This window comes from Somniosus microcephalus, chromosome 34, assembly GCF_052327205.1.
Source record: "Somniosus microcephalus isolate GS21.2 chromosome 34, FLI_Smic_1.0, whole genome shotgun sequence".
Classification (NCBI taxonomy): Eukaryota; Metazoa; Chordata; class Chondrichthyes; order Squaliformes; family Somniosidae; genus Somniosus; species Somniosus microcephalus.
In genome coordinates, this window is record NC_141020.1 from 17,966,947 (window position 1) to 17,984,893 (window position 17,947).

The 17,947-nt window shown below is 43.1% G+C and overlaps 1 protein-coding gene across 2 annotated transcripts in view; it reads right to left on the reverse strand.

Annotated features, from left to right (window-relative positions):
- Positions 1-17,947, reverse strand: part of LOC147096844 (mitogen-activated protein kinase-binding protein 1-like) — a 104,049-nt gene that overhangs the window by 3,539 nt on the left and 82,563 nt on the right. For both annotated transcript variants that reach the window (XM_085973531.1, XM_085973530.1), the window contains exons 25-30: positions 15,858-16,025; positions 15,633-15,753; positions 9,002-9,056; positions 3,981-4,266; positions 2,881-3,804; positions 447-532 (exon numbers count right to left, since the gene is read on the reverse strand). In XM_085973531.1, the coding sequence (XP_085829657.1) occupies positions 447-532; positions 2,881-3,804; positions 3,981-4,266; positions 9,002-9,056; positions 15,633-15,753; positions 15,858-16,025 (1,640 nt within the window). The remainder of the gene's footprint in view (positions 1-446; positions 533-2,880; positions 3,805-3,980; positions 4,267-9,001; positions 9,057-15,632; positions 15,754-15,857; positions 16,026-17,947) is intronic.

The following is a 17,947-nucleotide window of genomic DNA, read 5'->3' on the forward strand; positions in this document are numbered from 1 at the left end:
CGTGTCAGTATTTCCTGGAAACCTATTACAATATTGCATACAGGCATACTCTGATTTTCACAGCAGGGTCTTGCATAGTATTTACAGTTCAGAAACAGGCCCTTCAGCTCAACAGGTTATGCACCACACGGGCCTCCTCCCACCCCTCTTCATCCTTCCCCATCAAGATATACTTCTATTCCTTTCTTCATGTGTTTATCTAGCTCCCCCTTAAATGCATCTATGCTAGTTGCCGCAACTACTCCTTGTGATAGCGAGTGCCACATGTCTTGATGTGAAACTATTGGGAGAGATACCCAGTGAAGGCTGGATGCTACCAGGCCGGGGTAACAAAGCAGGCCAGTCCTCCAGTAGCAGGTCAGCTGCCTGCACCCGCAGTCAATGGGGATACAAATAAGGGAAGAGTTGAACTAAAGTGTTGATGAAGTTAGTCAACATGCACTTACCTTGCTGTACAGCTGTAAGGCCTTCTGCAAAGTGTTCTGAAGTTCTGTTACGACATACTTACAGTTCTGGACACTGACTACAAGATCTGCAAGAATTGAGAACAAATTGAGAAGTATAAATTCCTATCAGTCCTTAAATCACCAGTGGCCCAATAGTTTCAGGGCAACAACACAACACGCAATTTATAGATTAGAAATAATTTAGAGTAGTTGGGGTGCTACAATTGACCGTGGTATCATCGAGCTAGAGAGGTGAAATTCGCCAGAATTCCTGCTTCTGGTCACTATCCAGTAACCACTGCTGGTTATAGGTGTATGGAATTTCAAGTGGGGAACAGATCGTGTATACTGTGATGTTCGACATTCACTGTCTCGGCTAACACATGAAGAATGGCTAACTGGGTGAGGCAATGGATGACTGGCAGCACTCGGAACCAGAACTCCGATAGAGTGAAATATTATACGGCTTATTGCTACTCGGATTTATGCTCAACTTCTACATACATTACGAGAGAGGGATGAAATAAAACAATTGTGTGTTTTTGCGATTTCATCATATATTAGCGCCCCGATTAATACCATCCATAAACTGAATGATATTGTTCAAACATTAAAAGATTTTTCTGATTCTATAATCACTCAAATATATAACTAGTTACAGGAAACTTTGGTTTATCCGGAGGTTGTATGTCCGGAATACTCGATCTAAAGGCAAAAATCAGGAGCCGTTTTCTGTAAGTTTTTTTAGATCTCGTTCTTTTTTTTCCCCCCCCAGTCAGCCACTGTAAGGTCTGTAGTTATAGCAACAGCTTCAGCTACAGACGCTTGCAGCTGCAGCCGACTCTTTAGAAGCTGTTGCTAAGCAACAGTGTTTGTTGTCAGATACGGAGATGAAAACCTCCGCATGCTTCAACATTAACTTTGTATGTCCGGCAGTTTTGATAGATCGGCAACACGCCGGTCCCGTCGGTGCCGGATATCACAAAGTTTCCTATATCTAAAAGTTACACAAGTGAAAGCACATCAGGAAAAACAGCATCAGGGTACCACATAAAACAACATTCCTCCCCTCCTCCGTGATTTAATATCTGTAGAGTGTCAGTTTGTGTATGTGTGTATATGGCGTACATGGTGTTAAAAGTAAGCACAGCAGCCTCCTGGTGCGTCGGAGAACAACCCTCAAGCAAATGCTAAAAACATAAGAATTAAGAGCAAGAGTAGACCATGCGGCCCCTCGAGCCTGCTCCGCCATTCAAGAAGATCATGGCTGATCTTTGAACTCAACTCCACTTTCCTGCCCGATCCCCAAATCCCTTGATTCCCCTAGAGTCCAAAAATCTATCGATCTCAGCCTTGAATATACTCAACGACTCAGCATCCACAGTCCTTTCGGGTAGAGAATTCCAAAGATTCACAACCCTCCAAGTGAAGAAATTCCTCCTCATCTCAGTCTTAAATGGCCGACCCCTTATCCTGAGATTGTGCCCCCTAGTTCTAGACTCTCCAGCCAGGGGAAACAACCTCTCAGCATCTACCCTGTCAATCCCCCTCAGAATCTTATGTTTCAATGAGATCACCGCTCATTCTTCTAAACTCTAGAGTATAGGCCCAATCTACTCAATAAGTGCTGCTTGGGATTGTGAGCCGAGCAAAAAAGTTAGCGACTACCCCGGTGCTGGATGCATGAAGTGAGTTTTGATTTTGCAGCCGAGTTCATCTCAGGATATTAAACTGACCTGTTGGGAGATTTACCTTGGAAACAGATGGGAATAAACCCCTTCCTATCGTGAACATTTTCCTCCAAGTCTATGAGAAGGAAGTACAAAGACTTTGGAAAAACTGTTCCACTATTCATTACTGAAAATACTGAAGTCTTTTTTTATTCATCTGGCCAGAATATTCACTTACTTACACAAGTTTGGGTGATGTAAAAACATTTCTTGTAATTATGGATAAGGATCAGAACAGACTCAACTAATGGAAAGCCTGCACTACAAGATCCAAGTGAGCTGTCTTAGGGTTTTACACAAGAACTTTTTTTGGCTGCTGGGGAGACAGTGGAAGAAAGGTGGGTCAAAGTCCTGCCCCACTCTACCCAGCAAAAACACACACCTGCGAGCTGTCTGGACAACAGCAACAGATATTTGAAGTTCAGGTCACTTCAATGGCAGAACACCACAGCAGTGGAGAGGCTATTAAGTGGGAGGTGAAATCAAGGTGGCGGGAAAACAAACCAGATTTAAAAAGCAGCACGAAAAAAAAAAATATTCTCCCAATTCAAATTTGCAAAGAATAAACAAATACTTTATTTCGACAGAACTGCAGAGATGAATTCTGTATTTTTGCTACAAAAAGTACTTCTCGGCTTGAGAAAGGAAAACATTGGTGGCCAGATATGCAATGAAGGTTAAATACACATTAGAAATTATAGTACCTGCTTCATTGGTGGGTTGCTCTTCAATTCCCAGACTTTCTTCAGGTGATTTCGGAACATCCATGGGAAGGCTGTTTCCTTCCGGGATAGCTATGGGATTACTGCTCACTCCACCTCTGCTGGGACTGACATCTTCATGCCCTGGTAGTAAAGGGATCAAGTCCCATGACGGAGATTCCTCCGACGTGTGCTCCACTACATCGTCAGAATTGTTACACTGCTCGGAATTCCCAGCATCTCTCTTTAAGATTGTCAATGAGTTCATATTTGGGCTGCTTCCATTTTCCAAAAGGTCATCACAAACGGTTTGATCTTTTTTAGCCAAACACGCTGGTTGTGTGGGCGTGACTGCTGAGGTGGACAGCCGTGTGGAATCCTGACCAGCACGCAGTTTTTGTTTGACCTTCGAAACAGCAACACCATTAGCTATTGGAGGAGGCATCAGCAGTCTGTCTGTGTGTATTTTGGAAAGGTTCAGGGTTAAGTTTGCTCTGGCCTGATGGTTCCCATAAGATAAAGTACCACTCTGTAATGTTTGCTTTGGTGGCATCTTTTCCTTAAAATCTTCAGTTGGACCAGCTTCACTTGGAATGGAGCCTTTCACGGACTCTGTCGTTAAGTCTATAGTAGACACAGCTCTGGAGTTGGGTAAACTCATACCGCTCGACTGTCCCAAGGTTTTCAGATGCAGGTTCTCTCCCATTGATGCACTGCGTGATATTTTAGCTTTGAAGCTGGCAGTTGGATGCATGTAGGACTTAGGTTTGCCAGGTTTGTTCTTGGACAACTCTTTGCTAAGGGATGCAACAAGCATGTCCATTTTGCTACACAGTGAGAGTCTCTCTGCTGTCCCCTCACTGACTTGCATATTATGCGTGCTCGACTGAGACTTTGCTATGAATGAAGCAGATGACGCCTGTTCTCCTGATTGAAAGTGAGTAAAATAAATGAGATCAAATATGGATCTTGTAGTAAAGGTGGAAAAAATGTGAGTGGCAATTAAATCATTTTACTAACACTGGACATTTACTTGCAGGATGATGTCTAGTGTATGTATAAACTACCAATTCGCAATAGAAAACCTCTAGAATTAATCTTACCTGCTTGCACCAGGTCCATCAGAGAGGCTGACTTTTTACACATCTGGCTTCTCCCATTATTTGGTATTATACCTTGCACCCCTGTCAACGTAAGAGACATCTCAGCACTTGCAGTCATTGACTCTATACCCCATTCACTTCCACTGTCCACTTTCTCAACACTTTTTTGACTCATCTCTTCACTGGTCTGGTTTTTTGTCCCATCGAAAGATGCCTGCGACTCTGATCCTTTAACTTCTAGAAAACATTTCTCTTCAGTACTCAACTGTGCAGACTTGTGACTTGCCTGTGAGGGGAAAGAGAGAGAATAATAAAAAAAAAAATACTTTTATTTTTAAAATACTATTTTCTTATAGCCTCATGTTTTGTTAAATGGTAACTTAACAGTAGAGACTGGTCACCCAAAGCTGCCTTGCATTCCCTGTCTCAGAGCCTGGCACATCACATTAGCCAGAGAGAGATAAATCTGCAAATGCTGGAAATACAGAATAGAAAATGTTGAAATACACAGCAGCATCTGAAAAGAGAGCAAATTTTGAAGAGTACCTGACAAAATTAACAGGCACTTGGAGGTTCAAGCTAATTAAGGAGAGCCAATACGGATTTGTAAAAGGCAGATCAAGTTTGACTAATCTAATTGAATTTTCTCTTGAAGTAACAGGGAGGATCGATGAAGGGAATGCAATGGATGTTGTCTATATGGATTTTAGGAAGGCGTTTGACAAAGTACCACACAGAAGGCTGGTTAACAAAATTGAGGCTCATGGAATAAGTGGGTCAGTGGCAGATTGGATAAGGAATCGGCTTAAGGACAGAAAACAGCGAGTTGTTTTTCAGACCGGAGGATGGTAGACAGTGGTATCCCCCAAGGGTCAGTGCTGGGGCCACTGCTTTTTTGATATATAAATAAATTACCTGGATATTGGAATACAAAGTAGAATTTCTAAATTTGCCGATGACACCAAACTTGGGGGGGTGGCAAACAGTGAGGATGATACCAATCGACTGCAACAGGACATAGAAAGGCTAGCAGAATGGGCAGACAAGTGGCAGATGGAATTTAATACAGAGAAGTGAGAGGTGATGCATTTTGGCAGAAGGAACAGGGAGAGGCAATATACACTTAATGGCACAGTTTTAAAGAGTGTGCAGGGACAGAGGGACCTGGGAGTTAATGTGCATAGGTCCCTGAAGGTGGCAGCACATATTGAGAGTGTGGTTAACAAAGCATATGGGATCTTGGGCTTCATAAATAGAGGTATTGAGTACAAAAGTAGAGAAGTTTTGCTGAACCTTTATAAAGCGCTGGTTAGGCCACAACTGGAGTATTGCGTCCAGTTCTGGTCACCACACTTTAGGAAAGACGTGAAGGCCCTGGAGAGGGTGCAGAGGAGATTTACCAGAATGGTTCCGGGGATGGGGGATCTTAGCTACAAGGACAGGTTGGAGAAGCTGGATTTGTTTTCATTAGAGCAAAGGAGGTTGAGGGGTGATTTGATAGAGGTGTACAAGATTATGACGGGTTTGGATAGGCTAGACGGGGAAAGGCTGTTCCCACTAGTTGATGGTACAAGGACTAGGGGACACAGATTTAAGCTATTGGGCAAGAGATACAGGGGGGATGCGAGGAAAAACTTTTTTTACGCAGTGAGTGGTGAGGACCTGGAACTCGCTGCCGATGGAAGTGGACATACTCAGTGTTTTCAAGGAGAGACTGGATAGGCACTTGAGGGAAATAAACTTGCAGGGCTACAGCGATAGAACGGGGGAAAGGGACTGACTGGATTGCTCTACAGAGAGCCGGCACGGACTCGATGGGCTGAATGGCCTCCTTCTCTGCCGTTATGACTACGACTTGAAACGGTCTTTTCTCTTGTCAGATCTGGACCTCCTGTGTATTTCCAGTATCTTGGGTCTTTCGTTGAACTATATGGTGCTCACTAAATGACAGTGGAACATGTAGCTGCATGTCCTGAGCAAAATTACAGCTGCGCAGGACAGCGGAATTCACACAAATATATTCTTGTATTTGGCAGAATTACAATACAGTTCAATTAAGAAATAAATCTCCCTCAAATTGTAGGAGTGACAATTTTTAATTTAAAATATGCTGGCTGCACACAGTAATTCAAACCAGTATCTGGTGGGAATGTTTGGTTAATGCTTTGGACACGATCATTCATCAGGATTTCTCCCATTTTCCTCAGAACAGTTGTGAGAAGTCACACAACACCAGGTTATAGTCCAACAGCTTTATTTGAAGTCACAAGCTTTCGGAGCGCTGCTCCTTCGTCAGGTGACTTCACCTGACGAAGGAGCAGCGCTCCGAAAGCTTGTGACTTCAAATAAAGCTGTTGGACTATAACCTGGTGTTGTGTGACTTCTTACATTTGTCCACCCCAGTCCAACACCGGCATCTCCACACCTCAGAACAGTGATAAGGCAGTGCTGGAGCTGGATTAGTGTAGCTCAGATCCAATGCTGGTCTACACAACAGGTTCCATGAAACTGGATAGAATGTGAAGTCAGAAGCAGTCTGCAGTAATCTTGCAACTGCTGTATAGGAGAGTTATCAACCTCTCAAATCAGGTTCAACAGAAACGTATTCCAATTAAAAATGATAATTTACATAATTATTCCTGAAAGTTCAAATGCACATGCACCTCAGACTCCAGCATGATGTCCATGACTTTGTCAAATGGAAAAGGGAAAAGAAAGTAAGGTACGGTCACAATAAATACAGACTGAAGTTATGATTAAATTTTAGCTTTTACTCAATTTTGGCAATCCCATAGCGAAAGAGGATCATAAGCAAATATACTGCAAAGAACAAGCAAAAATCAGCCAACAGTCAACATATATCTCTATTTGATAGAGGTGTTTAAAATCATGAAGGATTTAGATAATAAGAGAAACTGTTTCCAATGGCTGAAGGGTCGCTAACCAGAGGACACATTGGCAAATGAACCAGAGGCGACATGAGGATTTTTTTCTTTTCTTTTTTTCCTGCAGTGTGGTGTTAGGATTTGGAATGCACTGCCTGATAGATAGGGTTTACATCGGATATACAGCACCGAAACAGGCCATTCAGCCCAAGCAGTCCATGTCGGTGTTAATGCTCCACTCGAGCTTCCGCCCATCTTTCCTCATCTAACTATCAGCGTAACCCTCAATTCCCTTCTCCCTCGTGTGCTTGTCCAGCCTCCCCTTAAATGCATCGATACTATTCGCTTCAACCACTCCCTGTGGTAGCGAGTTCCACATTCTCACCACTCTCTGGTAAAGAAGTTCCTTCTGAATTCCCTATTGGATTTCTTGGTGACTATCTTATATTGATGGCCCCTAGTTTTGCTCTTCCCTATAAGTGGAAACATTCTCTCTTTGTATCCACTCTATCCAAACCTTTCATAATTTTAAAAGACCTCTATTAGGTCACCCCTCAGCCTTCTCTTTTCAAGAGGAAAGAGACCCAGCCTGTTCATCCTTTCCTGATATGTATACCATCACATTTCTGGTATCATCCTTGTAAATCTTTTTTGCACTCTCTCCAGTGCCTCAATATCCTTTTTATAGTATGCGACCAGAATTGTACACAGTACTCCAAGTGTGGTCTAACCTAGGTTCGATACAAGTTTAGCATAACTTCTCTACTTTTCAATTCAATCCCTCTGGAAATAAACCTGTGTGCTTGGTTTGCTTTTTTTAATGGCCTTATTAACCTGTGTCGCTACTTTCAGTGATGTGTATTTGTACTCCGAGATCCCTTTGCTCTTCCACACCACTTAGATTTGTGGTGGATACAAATTCAATAATAGCCTTCAAAAGGGAATCTGATAAATACTTGAAGGAGAAAAAGATTGCAGGGCTATGGCGAGAGAACAGAGGAGTGGGACTAACTGGATTGCTCGGAAAGAGCCAGCGCAGACTCGATGGGCCGAATGGCCTCGTTCTGTGCTATAGTATTCTATGATGTTATGATGCAAACAGAGCCTTTCCCCTTGATGGCTTAGTAAAGGCAGCAGGCAGTTACACAGCACAGACCAGGGGTCCCAGGTTTGATTCCCAGCTGCCCTGATTTCATAAAAGACAGCAGTAGTGGTGATACAATTAGCTGCAACATCTTTGGGCTAAAAAAGGCTCCTGACCATCATCCAATGACCCCTGCTGGAAAGCATGCTTGTGTGGATGCCAGGAGAGGGCAGGATTGAGTCGAGCTGCAAATTCTCCCACAGTGGAATTATCTGCCACTAATTGCTCTCTAGTCTAGCATAAAAATTAAGATACTAGTGCCCTTAGAACTGTAACCTAACACGAGCTGCTGCATTCAGGAGAGAAAAATCGATCCAGTTGATAATGAATTTCTGACTATGAATTCACCAAATAAACCAATTTGATAAAAGTTCACAAGCAGTCACCCTCTTTCAAGACATACTTGGCCCAATTGCTCAGCATGCTCAATTCACTTTACTTACTATATTAATCCATATATTTTAAAAACAATTATTAAACCAATTATTTAAATTGGCAATACAGGCTTTATGCACAAGTTAATTCTCTCCTACCCAGTGGATGGGCTTAAGTATGGGATGCACTCTGTCAAGATTGACACTATTTGCTGAAAATCTTCCATTTTCCTCAATGCCAATAGTCACAAGTGAAACTCAGGCTATACAAGGTTAAATTCAGTGATCTGCGCTCCCAGTGGAAAACCACGATTGAAGGGAGTGCAAGTTGGAGAATTGGCACTACAGTACTGTAGCTCTCTCTCCAACTTGCACCCTTCGAGTGTGGCTTCCCATCAGGAACATGAGATCGGTGAATTTATCACTATACTATCCAAACTGGTAGCTGTCAATCACAGAAATCTATTCAACAGAATGTATAAACTCAGCACAACTATACTGCATTCTTTAATCAACACTACAAACACTAATATACACAAATGAATGAATGTATAGGTTTGAACAATCATCCCATCTTGAAAGATTTGAAAACTAACTGAGCCAAAATTAGCTACTCACGTCTTGCAGGTGTTTGAACTGCTGCTGGACCTTGGGAGGGAAAGCCACTGCCATCCTGCAGGAAAAACAGAAGCCACAAGGTTCAGAAATACAGAACTCCTGAAATAGCAAAATGGAAGTGTGCCATTCTAAAGTATTAAACTAAGTGAAAAGACTTGCAATTTCCTCTGGGGGGAAAATCTCATATTAATCAGCAATCTAAATATAGCCCTTTTATGATCTTCAACTGTAAAGACTGCATACAATGAAGTAATTTAAAATATTAACATTTAGTTCACCTCTCAGCATACAGGACAGGTAGGCCCTAGACCGTTATCAGTAATCTGTGCTGCATTAGCAACTGGGGCAGTGGTAGGGATACTGTAACTGACCACAGCACCCAAGAGAAGGTGGAGAAGAGCTAACATTGCTGCTGCTTATCGCCATTCAGCAACTCCTGCTGAAAGTGCGTAGGCAGATCATGGGTGAAGGCTCAGAAGTGATGCCCCCATGTCAAATAATATTCACTTAGACAAAGTACTGGAAGGTGACTGGTGCATGTGGAACCATATCCCTTCAAAAAGTCAACACCATCAAGAGAGCAGAAAATTGTTTCAGATGGTTCAATACAGTTCTGTATTACAGATTAGCTGCAAAATGGTAGATACGTCACCTAGCAATCTTCCCCGACTTTGGTGCATCACAGCCTTAATATGGAAGCCAGAAATGGCTACAGTAACAATTAAAGGATCAGCGAGTATAATGAAATGTTAATAAATTAAACAGCACAGTGCATTTAATAGTAGGCACAGCTCAAAGCTATTTCACTTCATCAAAAAATCAAAGGAGCTTCTTGGAGACTCTTGGTTCTTACTCTCTCCCTTTCAGGAATTAGTGGATTAGCGCCACTTGCAGTAATGGAATTGACCTACATCAATGCCTTTTCTGGAGCCCAGATGACCTATTCAGGTAGTAAAACCAGCTTCAGTGGGGGCAATGTGACTGCCTGGGTGCCAGTGAGGAACAAGGATTGCCCCGCACACACTTCAATTGGCTCATGAATGCAGAAGGCCAAACCTGGGGTTGTGACAATTTGAGACCAGTGCCGGAGGTTGTGGAAATGCCTGAAGTTCCCAGTGTTTTAAGCCGCTGTTGGGAGCAGATACAAAATGTAGCTCAATTGATGCGCCTTTAAGGGATCAGTCTTGTGAATAACTCCTACTCAAATCTATTTTCTGTCCAATCTGGAAGTTGATAATAAGGTGTGCCACATTAGATTCAGGGAGAGCGCGAGACCCGCCGAGCAAACGGGGCGCGAGACCCGCCGAGCAAACGGGGCGCGAGACCCGCCGAGCAAACGGGGCGCGAGACCCGCCGAGCAAACGGGGCGCGAGACCCACCGAGCAAACAAGAGAGCGCGAGAGCGGGTCGGAGATGAAAGGGCGCAATTGAGCCAACCAGCGGGACTACAAGAGAGAGAGAGCCCGGAGCAACGCCAACCAAGCTGGGAGGGTAAGAAGTAGAAAGAATCCAAGTGTGACATCACAGAAAAGCAGGGAAGCCATTGGTTGGTCAGTATTTCTCTTTCTTGGGCATTGGTTTAAATTAATAGCCGGGATTAAAAACTAAACGTTCAAAACTTAAACACTTAATTAATTAAATACATTATAGATGGCAGGGCAGGCGATGTGTTGCTGCTGCAACATGTGGGAGCTGGTGAACACCAGCGAGGTCCACGGCAACCACATTTGCAGTAAGTGTTGGTTGCTTGAGGAACTTCGGCTCCATATTGACGAGCTGGACTCCGAGTTTCAAACATTGCGACACATCAGGGAGGGGGAGAGTTACCTGGACGCGGTGTTCCAGGAGGCAGTCACACCCCTTAGATTAATTAATTCAAATTTGGTCTGTGGTCAGGGACAGGTGGGTGTGACTACGAGCGAGGCAGGTATGGGGATCCAGGAGGTAGTGGTGGAGGAGCCTCAGCCCTTGCTCTTGTCCAACAGTTACGAGGCTCTTACTCCCTGTGTGGGCGAGTGCAGGGACCGCAATGAGAATGAGCAAACTGACCACAGCACCGTGGTACAGGGAGCCATTCAAGTTGGGGGAGCAAAAAGAAATGTGGTAGTGGTAGGGGACAGTATAGTTAGGGGGATAGACACTATTCTCTGCAGCCAAGAGCGTGAGTCCTGAAGGCTGTGTTGCCTGCCTCCTCTGGGCTGGAGAGGACTTAGAGTGGGAGGGGAAAGATCAAACTGTCGTGGTCCATGTAGGTACCAACGACATAGGTAGGACAAAGAAAGGAGGTTCTGCTGAGGGAGTATGAGCAGCTATGGGCTAAATTAAAAAGCGGAACTACAAAAAGGTAATAATCTCTGTTCTGGACCAATGGACTTTTTACATGGTGAACATTTTATATGCAGATAGCACCCTCTGGTGGTGGTTATTGTGTTAGCAGTTTGTATGCTGGAAAGGTCATCTGATCTTTCTACCCTTCTTCCTGCGAGAGGTCATTTGACCTTTGTACCTTTCTTCCTGTGTAACACAGGAAGTAGAATTCCAGGAAGAACCTGGCAGTAATGGAGGATTCCATAAGGGTTTCACAATCCAATGTAATCTGATTTCATATGTTAGGCCAAGCGCAATATCTGTGAGTATCTTTGTTTCTTAGCATAATAGCAACGTTGTCAGTAGTATTTTGACAATAATATGTTTATAAAAGGTTAATATTTGATAGTTATAGAAGTGAGTCCAAATGTTAGTTAGTTATACAATTAGTCTATTCTACTGTTGTAAATATGTTTATATTTTATGTAATATCGAATGTATAGTACTCAGTTATGTACAAAACATACTTGGTCTTTGTTTACAGTTTCACAAATTTGTTCAAGTAAAGCTTCAAAACAGCAAACGGCTTCACGAAGAATTATTTTTGAATAAGTGTTTAACTTGCTGGATAACTAGATAGGAGCACGTCTAGCGCGGCCAGTACAATCTCTGAGCCACATGTAAATTGGCATAGGGTAAATAAGATCAGAGAGAATGAACGAGTGGCTCAAAGATTGGTGTGGGAGAAATGGGTTTCGATTCTTGGGGTACTGGCACCAGTACTGGGGTAAGAGGGAGCTGTTCCGTCGAGAAGGGCTTCATTCGAATCAGGCTGGGACCAGTGTCCTGGCGAATTGAATAACTAGGGCTGTAGATAGGGCTTTAAACTAAATAGTGGGATGGGGATCCGCTGAGCAGAAATTTGAAGTCAAAGAAAAATGAGAAGGCAAAAGTGCAGGGTAGCGATAGGGGTAATGATAACCAGAATGCGACAGTAAGGGACAGAGCGTATACACATAACAGCGCATCAGAAAGAGGGGTCAGAGTAGGGAAAAATGGTAAAAAGACAAAATTAAAAGCTCTATATCTGAACGCATGCAGCATTCGTAACAAGATAGATGAGTTGACAGCACAAATAGAAATAAATGGGTATGATCTGATAGCCATTACAGAGACGTGGTTGCAAGGTGACCAAGGCTGGGAACTGAATATTCTGGGGTATTTGCCATTTCGTAAGGATAGGCAGAAAGGAAAAGGAGGTGGTGTAGCTCTGTTAATAAGGGATGAGATCAGTGCAGTAGTGAGAAATGATATTGGCTCAGAAGATCAAGACGTAGAATCAGTTTGGGTGGAGATAAGAAATAATAAGGGTAAGAAGTCACTGGTGGGAGTGGTCTACAGGCCCCCAAACAGTAGCCACACTGTAGGACAGATAATAAATCAAGAAATAATAGGGGCTTGTAAGAAAGGTACGGCTATAATAATGGGAGATTTTAATCTTCATATTGATTGGACAAAGCAAATTGGCAAAAATAGACTTGAGGAAGAGTTCTTAGTGTATACGGGATGGTTTCTTGGAACAATATGTTGTGGAACCAACCAGGGAGAAGACTATTTTAGATCTGGTAATGTGTAACGAGGCTGGATTAATTAATGATTTCGAAGTGAAGGATCCTCTTGGGAAGAGTGATCATAGCATGGTAGAATTTCAAATTCAGTTTGAGGGTGAGAAAACTAGATCTCAAACGAGTGTCCTGAACTTAAATAAAGGTAATTATAAAGGTATGAAGGCAGACTTGGTTAAAGTGGACTGGGAAAATATATTACAGGGTAATACTGTAGAAAAGCAGTGGCAAACAATTAAGGAGATATTTCATAATGCTCAGCAAAGATATATTCCAGTGAGAAAGACTCTAAGAGAAGGATGAACCATCCGTGGCTAAGGAAGTAAAGGATGGTATCAAATTGAAAACAAAGGCATACAATGTTGCAAACAATAGTGGAAGGCCAGAGGATTGGAAAAAAATTTTAAACCAGCAAAGGACGACTAAAAAATGATAGAGAGAGAGAAGATAGCTTATGAGAGTAAGCTAGCAAGAAATATAAAAACAAAGCTACTACAGGTATATAAAAAGGAAGAGAGTAGCTAAAGTAAACGTTTGTCCCCTAGAGGATGAGTCTGGGGAATTAATAATGGGAAACAGGGAAATGGCAGAGACTTTGAACAAATATTTTGTATCAATCTTCACGGTAGAAGACACTAAAAGCTTCCCAATAATAGATAATCAAGGGGCTATTGGGGTGGGAGGGGGGGAACTTTAAACAATCACTATCATTAGAGAAAAAGTACTAGGCAAACTAATGGGACTAAAGGTGGACAAGTCCCCTGGACCCGATGGCTTGCATCCTAGGGTCTTAAAAGAGGTGGATGCATTGGTTGTAATCTACCAAAATTCCCTGGATTCTGGAGAGGTCCCAGCGGACTGGAAAACTGCAAATGTAACGCCCCTATTTAAGAAAGGAGGGAGACAGAAAGCAGGCAACTATAGACCAGTTAGCCTAACATCTGTCATTGGAAAAATGCTGAAGTCCATCATTAAGGAAGTGGTAGCACAACATTTAGAAAATCATAATATAGTCAAGCAGAATCAGCATGGTTTTATGAAAGGAAAATCATGTTTTACAAATTTGCTGGAGTTCTTTGAGGATGTAACGAGCAGGGTGGATAAAAGGGAACTAGTTGAGGTCGTGTATTTGGATTTCCAGAAGGCATTCGATAGGTGCCATGTAAAAGGTTACTGCACAAGATAAGAGCTCACGGGGTTGGGGGTAATATATTAACATGGATAGAGGATTGGCTAACTAACAGAAAACAGAGAGTCGGGATAAATGGGTCATTTTCAGGTTGGCAAACTGCAACTAGTGGGGTGCCGCAGGGATCAGTGCTGGGGCCTCAACTATTTACAATCTATGTTAATGACTTGGATGAAGGGACAGGGTGTAATGTAGCCAAATTTGCTGATGATACAAAGATAGGTGGGAAAGCAAGTTGTGAAGAGGACACAAAGAATCTGCAAAGGGATATAGATAGGCTAAGTGAGTGGGCAAAAATCTGGCAGATGGAGTATAATGTGGGAAAATGCAAGGTTATCCACTTTGGTAAAATAAAAAAGCAAATTATTTAAATGGGGAGAGATAACAAAATGCTGCGGTAGAGGGATCTGGGGGTCCTTGTACATGAATCACAAAAAGTTAGCATGCAGGTACAGCAAGTAATTAGGAAGGCAAATGGAATGTTGGCCTTTATTGCAAAGGGAATGGAGTATAAAAGTAGGGAAGTCCTGTTACAACTGTACAGGGCGTTGGTGAGACCACACCTGGAGTACTGCGTACAGTTTTGTCCTCCTTATTTAAGGAAGGATATACTGGCATTGGAGGCAGTTCAGAGAAGGTTCACGAGGTTGATTTTGGAGATGAAGGGGTTGTCTTATGAAGAAAGGTTGAGCAGGTTGGGCCTATACTCATTGGAGTTTAGAAGAACGAGAGGTGATCTTATTGAAACATATAAGATTCTGAAGGGGCTCGACAGGGTAGATGCAGAGAGGATGTTTCCCCTCATGGGGGAATCTAGAACTAGGGGGCATAATTTCAGAATAAGGGGGCACCCATTTAAAATGGAAATGAGGAGGAATTTCTTCTCTCAGAGGGTCGTGAATCTTTGGAATTCTCTTCCCCAGAGAGCTGTGGAGGCTGGGTCACTGAATATATTTAAGGTGGAGATAGACAGATCTTTGAATGGTAAGGGACTGAAGGGTTATGGGGAGCGGGCAGGGAAGTGGAGTCGAGGCCAAGATCAGATCAGCCATGATCTTATTGAATGGCGGAGCAGGCTCGAGGGGCCAAATGACCGACTCCTGCTCCTACGTCTTATGTCTTATGTAGATGATTCAACTCGGATAAAGCAGAGGCCAGCAATTAAAGTGACCAATCTCAAGCTTTTGAGCAGAATATGGAACACGCTTGCAGCAGTGTAAGACAAGTTCTATACCATCAACCATCAATGACAAGGCTTTAGGGCAAGGATTTAATACAACATAGAAGTGGAGCAATTGTCAGAAGTCATTATATTCAAATACATTTGGGAAGTATAGTTCATTATAAATGATTATAAAAGAACTTTCTGATACTTAGGCAAAGCTCAGATATAATTTGAATCAGCCTTCAAATTGAAGGATTGCTAAAATGTAACCAAGAGCCTGAAGAGGTTCACAAAGTTTTAGATACTGTTAGTCGTTAAATCTTTTTGGGACATTTCAACACTAACCTGCTGTTTTTCTGGCAGCGGGACAGAAATCTTGCAGAAATACTCAAACGAGGATTCAGGAAAAAGTTGTTTTCATTCTCTGCACTTTGCTGAAGATCTTTCAACGAGCTGTCAAATTTCTCTGCAAATTAACAAACCAATTTTAGAGACATGCATCTGCAGATGGTTAATAGTTAAAAACTCGCTGGGGAAAGGAAAGTCACATTTTATACAGGTTTTTGTTACCATTAGCAAATTCATTTGCCAGAGCTTCAAAGTTGTGTTTGAGGAATTTTTCTTGGTCTGGTGTTTTTGCTGCATGAGATTCCTGTGGCACTGTACTGCACTGTTCCTCCTCCTCTTCCAATCCTGAAGAATGACCATCGGAACTGAGCTGGCCCACAGAGTCAGAATCTAGGGATGGTGCACAGAAGACAAGGCAAGCACGGTTAAGGTTTACCTGGAGTTTCTTAATTTTACTGGATTTGTTTCAATATCTAGCTCGCCATACTAAAACCCTTACACTTGGATCTGCCTGACAGAAAACAATCACGTGACACCATTTGATGAAACTTTGTAGCATGTGTTGGAATCAGAAAATTGAAACAGCAGAGAAAGAGGCCACTTGGCCCATTGTACCTGTGCCGGCTCTTTGGTCGAGCAATCCAATTAGTCCCACTACCACACTTTAGGAAGGATGTGAAGGCACTTGAGAGGGTGCAGAGGAGATTTACCAGAATGGTTCCGGGGATGGGGATCTTAGCTACAAGGACAGGTTGGAGAAGCTGGATTTGTTTTCATTAGAGCAAAGGAGGTTGAGGGGTGATTTGATAGAGGTGTACAAGATTATGACGGGTTTGGATAGGCTAGATGGGGAAAGGCTATTCCCACTAGTTGATGGTACAAGGACTAAGGGACACAGATTTAAGGTTTTGGGCAAGAAATACAGGGGAAATGTGAGGAAAAATTTTTTACGCAGCGAGTGGTGAGGAGCTGGAACTCGCTGCCGACGGAAGTGGTGGAAGCGGAGACACTCAGTGTTTTCAAGGGGGGACTGGATAGGCACTTGAGGGAAATAAACTTGCAGGGCTACGGGGATAGAGCGGGGGAATGGGACTGACTGGATTGCTCTACAGAGAGCCGGCACGGACTCGATGGGTCGAATGGCCTCCTTCTGTGCCGTTATGACTCTGACCCGCTCTTTCCCCACAGCTCTAACTTTTTTCCCTTCACGTATTTATCCAATTTCCTTTTCAAAGTTATTATTGAATCTGTTTTCACCACCCTTTCAGGCAGAGCATTAAGAATCACAACAACTCACTGCATAAAATGTTTTTTACCTCATGTCACCTCTGGTTATTGACCCTTCTGCCACTGGAAACAGCTTCTCCTTATTTACTCTATCATAGAAACATAGAAGATAGGAGCAGGAGTAGGCCATTCGGCACCTCGAGCCTGCTCCGCCATTCAATGCGATCATGGCTGATCATCCAAACTCAGTACCCTGTCCCTGCCTTCACCCCATATTCCTTGATCCCTTTAGCCTTGAGAAATATATCCAACTCCTTCTTGAATATATTTAATGAATTGGCCTCTACTGCCTTCTGTGGTAGAGAATTCCACAGGTTTACTACTCTCTGGGTGAAGAAATTCCTCCTCATCTCTGTCCTAAATGGCTTACCCCTTATCCTTAGACTGTGACCCCTGGTTCTGGACTCCCCGGCCATCGGGAACATCCTTCCTGCATCTAGTCTGTCTAGTCCTGTTAGAATTTTATAAGTTTCGATGAGATCCCCTCTCATTCTTCTAAACTCCAGTGAGTATAAGCCCAATCGACCCAATCTCTCCTCATACGTCATTCCTGCCATCCCAGGTATCAGTCTGGTGAATCTTCGCTGCACTCCCTCCATGGCAAGAACATCCTTCCTCAGATAAGGCGACCAGAACTGCACACAATACTCAAGGTGCGGTCTCACCAAGGCCCTGTACAACTGCAGCAAGACATCCTTGTTCCTGTACTCAAACCCTCTCGCTACGAAGGCCAACATACCATTTGCCTTCTTAACCGCCTGCTGCACCTGCATGCTTACTTTCAGCGACTGGTGCACAAGGACGCCCAGGTCTCGTACTTCCCCTTCTCCCAATCTATTGCCATTTAGATAATAATCTGACTTCCTGTTTTTGACACCACGTTATATTGTATCTGCCATGCTTCTGCCCAATTACTCAACCTGTCCAAATCATACTGGAGTTTCTCGGCATCTTCCTCACAGTACACACGCCCACCCAGCTTTGTGTCGTCTGCAAACTTGGAGATATTACATCTAGTTCCCTCG